The 10,176-nt window shown below is 47.2% G+C and overlaps 1 protein-coding gene across 1 annotated transcript in view; it reads right to left on the reverse strand.

The window, feature by feature from the left end:
- The window catches only part of KIF5C (kinesin family member 5C), a 205,416-nt gene extending 196,043 nt beyond the window's left edge, over positions 1-9,373 (reverse strand). Inside the window, exon 1 of the mRNA XM_075529815.1 lies at positions 8,884-9,373. Within this exon, the coding sequence (XP_075385930.1) occupies positions 8,884-9,009 (126 nt within the window). The 5' untranslated portion in view covers positions 9,010-9,373. The remainder of the gene's footprint in view (positions 1-8,883) is intronic.
- Between the last annotated feature and the right edge of the window lie 803 nt (positions 9,374-10,176).

Here is a 10,176-nt window from a genome sequence, read left to right on the forward strand (position 1 = left end):
TTCTGGGGCTGCAAACCTTTGTGAAAGCAGATAGACTCGGATTTCCCCATCTTTCTCCTGCAAAGATGAGGGAGGGTTGAACTGCCTACCTATCCCATGGTTAGCAGACTACTGCTTACCCAACAACGCCACCATTAGCCATCAAAGACACAAGGAGACAACATCTCACTCCCACATTACAGAAGCCCTGAGGAGCCCTGGTGGTATGGTAGTGATGAGCTGGGCTGATCCACACGGTCAGTAGTTTAAAACCATCAGCAACTTCACGGGAGAAAGACTGGGCTTTCGACTCTCATCAACAGTTACAGTCTCGAAAACTCAGAGGGGATCACTATGAGTCGGTGGCAGCAAGTTTGGTTTTTATATTAGAAACCAATGGTGGTTTCGATTTAATGTAGTGGTTATGAGTTGGGTTGCTATCCTCAAGGACAGAAGTTAGAAACCCCGGCAGCTCTACTGGAGAAAGATGGGGTTTTCTACTCTCATAAACAGTTATAGTCTCAAACACTCACAGGGCAGTTCTAAACTGCCCTAGAAGATCACAGTGAGTCAAAACCATTTTTAAGTTTATGTGAGTCTTGGTGGCGTAATGGTTACACTCGAGCTGTTAACTACAGAGTCAGCACTTTTCACTCCCACTCACTCTGTGTCCTTAAAGACTATCTGTGAGTTGGAATTGACTTGATGGCAGTGAGTTTGAAAGTACAGCGGCTAAAATTTTAAAAACTGAAAATAATAAATGTTGGCAAGGATGTGGGTTAATCGAAACCCATACCCATTGTTGTGGGAATGCAAAATGACACCGTTGTTGTGGAAAACAGTGCAATGGTTATTCAACAATCTAGAAATAGAACGACCAGAAGACCAACAATTCCATTCGTAGGTCCACACCCCAAATGACTTGAAAGCAGAGACTCAAACTGAGACTTGTACATCAGTGTTCACCATGCACAATAGCTAGAATGTGGGAACAATGTAAATGTTGATCAACAGAAGAAAGGGTAAATAAATTTTGGTACATACACACAATGGAATACTACTACTTGTCTAGAAGCAAAAATGAAGTCTTGGTGCAAGCCACAACATACTTGAGCCTAAAGATATTTTGCTGTGTGAAATAAGTCAATCACAAGAGCACAAACATGTAAAGACTCCACTTATATAAAAAGATGAGGATCCCTGATGGTGTAGTGGGTTCCATTGGGCTCCTGACTACAAGACCAGCAGTTTGAAACCACCAGATTATGTCTCTACTCCCATAAAGATGTTCAGCCTCAGAAATCCACAGGAGCAATTCTATTCTACTCTGCCCAACAGGGTCTCTATGAGTCAGAATCAATTTGATGGCAGTGAGTTTGAGGGGTTGTTTATTATTATTATTATTTTTAAGAGACAAAAAAAGCAAATGTATGAATAATAGAGATTATTAGTGGGTAGCGGGGGAGGGAGTACTCTTTGATTAAGGGTCAGGTTACACATTCTTCTACATTGCTGTCAATAAGTTACACACCTGTAAAAGTTGACTTAGTAAAAGGAGGTGTCAGATATATTTACAACAATGACAGCCGCCCCCTCCAAAACAAAACAATAACACAGAGTATATAAGCTGAGGCTGCTTATAGAAAGCCAAAACCCTCACAGGATTTCGTGTTTAGCATCATGGTTACACAGGACATCACAGTTATTGACCTAGTAACATGTTGGGTGCTTCTGTTCAACCTCCTCTTTCAGTGCATAATGCCTGTGGTTTTATACCTTGCAAGTGGTCATCCAAGGGAAAACAATTGGTCTCTATTTACCTGGAGCAACGAGAAAGGAGTGTCCATATGGAATGTGTGGCTAATCGCCTCTTTGAGCAAACACTCCCTCTGACATGAGGCCAGAAGAACTGAATGGTGCCTGGCGACCATTACTAAACCTTTTGATCAAAGATTATGTAGGGAAAAAATTGGATCAAAGCGGGGAGAACACAAAACAAAACTTCAAAGTTTCATGGACATCAGACTTCCTGGAGCCATGAAGAGTGTATGATAAAGCCCTAAAACGTTTGCCCTGGGGCCATCTTTTAACATTAAAACCAAACAACAGTGTAACTCGACTAATAAAACATATCAGCTTTAATAGTCATCAGAAGTTCAAAAACAAGCAATCACATTGAGGTGAACGAGCTTGGACAAAGTGGAGACCCAGAACCCACCTGTAAGCTAACTGGATACCCCCTCACAGAAGGCCCACATGGAAGGCATGATAAACCTAGGGTGTGGTACAGCCCTGATGAAACACAAAACTATCCTCGAGTTCTTTCATAGTTCCTCCCCTTACTACTATGATCTTTGTTTTACTTCATTAATCTTGTTACACCTGTGTATGTTCATTTGTATAATTAAGATCATTCAATGCACGAAAGACAAGATAGATAACCCTTCAGAAACAGGAGTTTCTGAAGCAATAGGAGTAACGATTCCCTGAGGATATGGGAAGAGGGGATGTGAGGGGGGCGAAAGGGAGCTGATAGCAATGATGACTGGAGAGCCACACTCGAGGGGAATGAATAACAGAATTGCAGGTGAACGGATACATTGGATGGTGAGATAGATAGATAGATAGATAGATAGATAGATAGATAGATGATAGATAGATAGATAGATAGATAGATAGATAGATAGATAGATAGATAGATAGACATGGCAAACGTACATATAATATAATAATAAAGGTTCCTGGGGGTAGGGTGGGAGTGGAAAGGGATAAAGGAGAGCTGATAGCAAAGAGTTCAAAAAGAAAAAAATGTTTGAAACTGATGGTGGTGGCAATTGTACAATTATGCTCGATGTAATTGAATTACAAAGTGTTATAATATCTGTAAGAGCTCGCAGTAAAATGATTAATAAATAAATAAAAGTCTCATGAGCTACCAGTAAAAAGAAAAAAAAAATCTGCTTTAACCATTAAGTTCTTTCAGAACTATCTGGAAGGGGTCAACTTGACAGCAGCAACAGGGGCGATTCGCTAGGAACGTTGGTAGGCAGGATGCTGCTGCTAACAGAGGAGGAACGCAGGAAAGGAGGGCCAGAGGGTTGCACACCTCAATGCCACTAGATGGTACGCGCATTTTACTGGGGGTCCTCAACAACACCAAGATAAGTGAAATCAAAGAAGTAAAGGAAAACCAAACCAAAAGGAACAGGAAGGCAGTGGTCAGTGAGACCGAAATGCCAGGGAGGAAGGAGAGATGCCCAGAGTGACAGAGATTTGACCAGCGTGGTTAGTTTTGAAGGTGGAAAAGGAAGGTCAATGGTGAGGATCTGAGGAGGCCTAATGGCAGCTGCTGACAGCCGACTTGGAAACAGGGACTCGAGTCCTAGAACCCTATGGCACTGAATTCTGCCACCAACCTGGATGAGCAAAGAGAGGGATCCTTCTCTAGACCCCCCTGAAGAAACACAGCCCTGGCAACACCCTGAATTTGGCCTTAGGAGACTAGTCTCTTAAGCAGAGACACCAGCTGAGCCTACCAGACTTCTGTCTTCATGGAAACGGTGAGATAATACAACTGAGTTGTTTTAAGATACTAAATTTGTGGTGATTTATTTCAGCAGCAAGAGGAAAATGAAACAGAATGGTTACATGACTGTGGACTTGCCAAAACTCACAGAAGCTGCATGTCCCCAAGATGAGTGATTTTACTCTATACGGATTTAATAATAAATTCTAAGGTTCTTTTTTTTTAAACATTTTATTAGGGACTCATACAACTCCCATCACAGTCCATACACACATCAATTGTATAAAGCACATCTGTACATCTGTAGATGCCCCCATCATTCTCAAAGCATTTCCTCTCCACTTAAACCCTTTGCATCAAGTCCTCTTTTCCTCCCCTCCCTCCCCACTTCCCCCTCCCTCATGCGCCCTCGATAATTTATAAATCATTATTTTGTCATATACTGCCCTGTCTGGCGTCTCCCTTCTAAGAAGGTTCTTATTTTCAAAGATGATTACTTTTAGAGGCCAAAAGAAAGAAAAGACAAATTCTGTGTTATATGTTTTTCTGGTTTTTGGTAGATAAAACCCAGGATTGATGAACCTGTAGGGACAGCAAGTAGAATAAGGGTTTGGGGGCGGAGGGCACAGTGGTGACGTAAAATGGAGATGATGTCAAGGAGTCCAGGAAAGAAAAGAATGCTTAGAAACTGACTGTGGGAGCAATTGCCCAACACTGCTTGATGTGATTGAACCATGGAATGACATATGTATTAACTCCCCAAAAAGAAAAGTACAAATTCTAGGGCCTGGTCCTATTTCTTCGCTTGTTTAGACCTTAATATACCAAATGATAACGGAGGCTTGGAATTGTATCTGCCCCTGCCCTTCCCCGCCTGTCCATCCCCTGCCCTGCACTAATCCAGGCTCCAGGGGACAAAGGGTCCTTTCCACACCACTAAGCAGCACAGGGCTGGTGGCTATGTTTTGCTTCGATGCCTTGAAAGGAAGCACCATCTTTAACAAGATCCCAGAAGCTTGTTTTGCTAGGACAGCCAACAGTCATAGCAAAACCAATAGGCAGTGCCCAAAGTAACGGATCACATGCCAGGATTTTCAGCAGCAAATGAAGTACTCTTGAGAAAGGCTGTAAATTCAATATCTTCCTCTGCAGAATTGATCTATTATGGGAATGAATCCCTGTCTTAATCAATCACTAGGCACCCCTCCCCACCCTCCAAGTCCAGCTCACCACCAGTGTCATTAGCTTGCCTCAATCTAACAAAGGTGAATACAGTTCTTTCCAAGTTTTTGATAATATTTACGTCTAATGTACTCTGACCCAGAAGAATGCTAATTCTCTTAAAATTGATTTTTAACCACTTCCTACAGCCTACAGCCCCTTATTTTAAGGGTCCATAAATAAATCCATCCTATCAAAGTAACGATTTCCAGAATCAACCAAGAGAACAATCACTATCACTAAGCTCCTCCTACAGGAAAAGAGATGAGAGGTTCGAACCCACCAGCTGCCCCAAGAGAAAAAGATGAGGCTTGTCTGCGCCTATGAATACTGTTTTGGAAACCCTATACAGGGTTGCTATGAGTTGAAATGGACTTAATGGCAATGAATTTGGTTTCAGGATGGGGTGGGCAAGGCCCTGAGAAGTACAAAGAAGCAAAATAGAGATGGCCCTTGTTCCCCTCTGCCCAGCCCCTCATGGCCTACTATGTTAGCTAAATGATAAGATCTAAGGCAGCAGTTCTCAACCTGTGGGTCGCCTTTTCACAGTAGCAAAATGACAGTGATGGAGTAGCAACGAAAATAATTTTATGGTTCGGGGGGGCACCACCACATGAGGAACTGTATGAAAGGGTCACGACCTTAGGAAGGTTGAGAACCAACTGGTCTAAGGCAAAAAGATGACGTGCAAAATAAGTATTAAAGGAGTTCAAAGTGGTAAGAGATGGAGGTTGAGACAGTCAAGAAAGTAAAATTGTGCACGAGATGAAAGAATGGTGATGATAACTCCTCCAATCCCAGGCATTTTCTCCCAAAGGAGATCTTAAAAACCCTGCGTGTGAAATCGGGCTATGAGCACACGCCTTACTAAGAATGGAACAGTCCTTTGAAGAAAAGAGTTCCTTTCGGGTTGGGTACGAGTTTTAAAAAACACAAAGAATCTCAAGGACTTTAGATTTGGACTAACCCGATCCACTGAAATCCATTCGGTGTCTGTTGGAAATGAACGTCACCACTATCTGTTAGGTTCCGGGCTCTTTGGGCAGCCACAGTCTACACAGGGAAGGGAATATTCACATGAAGCAGTCCCCCGGGAGCCGTTTCCGTTGATTGCAACTGATCGGACTTGGGTCCCATTCTACTCAGGGTGTACAGCCTGATGCAGTCTGTTAGAGTCATTGCCTTTAGCTATACATTATTAATTAGAAATGGGAAAGACCCTAACTCAAGCCAACTCATCCCAAAATCCTTTAGCATCAATCAGTCTTCCGTTCTATACACCTATGTTCCAGAAGGTGTCAAACAATGTCCACTCTCACACTGTCTATACTGACCCCAATCCGAGACTATTCAGACGCCCACCACCAGTCAATGGATCAATCGATTGTGGTTTATTTACATGGAGTCCCTGGGTGATGCAAACTGCTAACATACTCTGTCCATGTTGCTGTCCAAGGTTGAGCGGGGCCTCAGACAAAAGGGCTGAAAACCGCACAATGCACAGATCTACACTGACATACGTGGGCCACTGTGAGTCAGAATAGACCCCCCCCCCATGGCCTCCGATTGGATTGGATGCAGAACAATGAGAATGAATGAACTGTTCCATCCACAGCACAGATGAATCTAAGAAGCAAGATGTTGAACAAAGGCCACATACCAAAGAGCACATACTGTATGGCTGTATGTACATGCAATTTAAAGAACAAGAAAAACTAATCTGTGGCATTAGAAATCAAATAGTAATTGCCCTGAGGGGTGGGGCAGTGGTGACCAGAAGTGGGCATTTTGGACACGTACGGGTTCTGGAAGTGTTCTGTTGCTTAATCTGGGAGATGGTTACAGGGGTAGTTACTTGATGAAGAGTCACTAAACTATAGAGCATATTCATATATAAGTGTTTTCCTTTATAACATTTTGTTTACACACACACCAAAAAAAGCTGAAAATCGGTCATTATTTTTAAGGTTTCTAGTAAAATAAGCAAAAAAATCAATTTCCAGCTGACAAGCCACTCCTGTATTCACACACAAAAACTTTTGTTCAAATTACTTGCTATTTTATACAGTGACTTTGCTTCCAGGTATTAAGATAATATAAGATAATATACTTTTAGATGGGAAAATAATATACCTATATTGGAGACAGTCATATTAATATCACAGTATACTAAAGAGGGATTAAAAATAAATAAAAAGAAGATAAAGTATTACTTCACCAATTGTTCTGCTATTTTACTTTATTAAAAGAAAAAAGTAAAATCTCTCCAGGCTCTTCTTAAAAGGCTCTGGGGAAAAAAGAGGTCACCAGGACATGTTCTAGCGCTACACAATTATCTGGTAAAAATGTCTTATCAGTCAGGAAGTAGGAACTGGCTGTTCTGTGTAGCTCCCACTCTATCTATTCCAAAGTCAGCCCTGGCTTCAGAAATAGTGGATCCAACTGTAGGCAGACCTTGACTGAGAACTTTAACCCAAACAAGCCTGCATCAGCCTCGGTTTCTGGCCACGAATATGTCACTAACCCTTGTCTGCCATTAACTGTCGAATTTCCCTCCTCAGCAATAACGGTGGCATACATCCTAAAACCCTGTTTCCCACCCTTGCAGATCAAGTGTCAAAAAGAACGCCCATCCGCATAGCATTTGGAGGTCAAGGTTTCCCGGTCGCTGTGAACGCAGGAGGGGAGTGGGGAAGAGGGCCGTCAAAAAGTGCTTTGGTAAGCGAGGTGTGCACTGAAGCCCTGCTTCGGGTCCCCAGCCGTGGAGGGCATCAGCCTACTAGTACAGATAGCACCTGCTGGTCCCCGGGGCCCTTCACAGGGCTGCGGCAGACAACCTGGGCCAAGATGCTGTAGACCAGCAGGGCCCTGGCAAGCGCGGGCCTCCAGTGCGGCAGACAAACTCAGGGTAGCTTCAGCAAGCCCCTCGGTGCAATAGTCACCTGTCAATCATTTGACCTAAATACACCAGCCACTTTGGGGGGGGGGGGACTTTGGGAGAGAGGGGGTAGTCGGAGCATGCTCAGTGATCAGGATGACATCATTTAATCAATGCTGGGGAAGGGAAGGCGGCGGCGGCAGCAGCAGCCTCCTCCAGGAGGAGCATGTCAGCGGGGACCTGAAGGCTCCCATTAACTCAGTCCCTCCCCACGCCGCTGAAATACAAAGGGGGGCCCCATCAGCCACATGCTGGGGACCCCGAGGGGGAAGGGATGAAGGGCAGGGCTGATCTTTTCCATAAAAACTAAAATCCAATGGTATCCATCAACCCCACCCCCACCAGCAGCTCTAGCTGCAGAAGGGAGCTAAGTGGAGGGAAAGGTGAAAAAGAGGTTCCGAGGGAGGGGACCCCTAACCACACAATGTCACTTCTGCTTTGGCCCACGGGGGCCATTCGGTTACGATCTGGGCTCCTTAGCTCCACAGTTGGGGGCACAATCTCTTCCACCCCTAACAAGCACATCCTAGAGTCTGAGAAACCTAAGGGGGGGGGGGCGTCAATATTGGGGGGTGGGGTTTCACCACAGCAGGGAGTTGGCAAAGGGAAGTGAAATACACCAGGCCTCTGGGGGACATCCAGGCCAACAGCGTACCTTCCCCCACGCCATGCCACCGCGCGGGGCAAGGTGAAACGCCTGGGTGGCCAGGTCTACATCACTCCACCGTGGGAGCTCCAAATCCAGGCCAGCATTTCTGGTCAATCTTCCCTTCATTTTTGATAAGGCTGGGAGATGAGCCGTCCAAGTATTGGGTAAATCGAACTCGGGTCTGGCAGCATTTGTGGGTTGAATAGAACATACTTTACAGGGAGGCTGGGCACCCCAGCTTGAGGGTACACTAACCCTACCCACGAAGCAAGGCCAGGGTGGGGAACAATAGGCCCACCCGGGCCCCCACCCCGCGAACAATGGCGGCGCCGAGCCCTTCCTCGCCTCCCACCCCCACCCCCTCTACCCTCAGCCGCCCCTCCACCCAACCTGGAGGCCACTAGGGGTGGGTGGGTAGGGGGTCACTCCTCGGGTCCACCCAAGCGTAGGTGGTGAGCCCTGCAGGGATGTCCGAAGGGGCTCCCCGAGCATCTCCGCTCCGTCTGGGACATCGGGGTGCGGGGCTGCGGCGCGAAGCAAGAGGGGAGGCCAGACGCCCCGGCCACTTACCCCGATCACCACGGTTTCATCGCCTTTAAATTTAGGAATGAATTTGTCCCCACGGAGGATCTCCGCCTCGTTGAGGGGCCGAAACCGGCACATCACTTTGATGCTGCATTCGGCTGGATCCGCCATCTCGGCCGGAGACAGGGAGGGAGAGCGGGGATGGGTTGGGGGCCCGGGCTGGGCACCACGAGGGAGGAGGCCGCGAACCGCACCGCCCGCAGCGAGGCCGCTTCCTGCAGCCTCCGACTCCGCTGCTCAGCAGGTCATCGCGAACTCGGGCAGCTGGGCAGCTCCGGCCGCTCGGAGCCCGAGGAGGTGGGCAAGCCTACCAGCCCCTGGCGCCGCCCGCGGCAAAACTGCCCAGCCCTGTCCCTGCCCAGCACCCCGGGCCCACCTGCCCGCGAGCACGCGGCGGGCGAACGAGGCGGTGCGCAGGGAGCGAGCCTCGCCCGGCTCAGACCTCCCGGGCTCCTGCGCGCTCAGCCATCCTGCATCAGCACCCGGCGCTCCGCAGCCTCCGCGGCCCCGCCCTCCGCCCCGCCCTCCCCTCCGGGCCCGCCCCGGTGATGACGTCACTGCGGAGCTCCGCCAGCCCTCGGCTGCTCTGAGCCCGCCGCAGCGAACCCCGGGACTTGTAGTAGCTCCACCTGAAGGGGGCAGGACCGGGATGCTTGGAATTGGCGCTCGGCACGTGGCACCGGTTGCCAGGTGCAATCTCCGAAAGACTGCAAGCCAAGATCGGGATGGAAGATTATATACAATAGGATGGGTGGATGGATGGATGGATGGATGGATGGATGGATGGATGGATGGATGGATGGATGGATGGATGGATGGATTGTGATAAAAGTTGTATGAGTCCTCCATAAAATGATTTTTTTAACTGTGTAAAAAGTTGGGGGCACTGAGATTTGCCATGGTCTTCTCAATCACCTCATATGCGTGTAAAAGTTGGACATTGAATCTGGGAGATGGAAGAAGCATCGATGCCTTTGGATTGTGCTTGAAGAGAATAGTGAAAGAGCCACGGACTGCCAAAAGAACAAATCTATCTCGGAAGAAGGACAGCCAAGAATGCTCCTTGGAAGCCAGGATGTCAGTCTTGCCTCGCAGCCTTTGGACCTGTCTTCAGGAGGGGCCAATCTCTGGAGAAGGGCTCCATGCTTGCTTAAGCAGAGAGGCAGCGACAAAGGGGACAGTCTTTGACAAGATAATCGACACAGTGGCTGCAACAAGGGGCGCAAACCTGAGAATGGTTGTGAGGATGGTGCAGAACCGGGTACCATCTCTTTCTGC

The sequence above is a fragment of the Tenrec ecaudatus genome, chromosome 13 (genome assembly GCF_050624435.1).
Source record: "Tenrec ecaudatus isolate mTenEca1 chromosome 13, mTenEca1.hap1, whole genome shotgun sequence".
Lineage (NCBI taxonomy): Eukaryota > Metazoa > Chordata > Mammalia > Afrosoricida > Tenrecidae > Tenrec > Tenrec ecaudatus.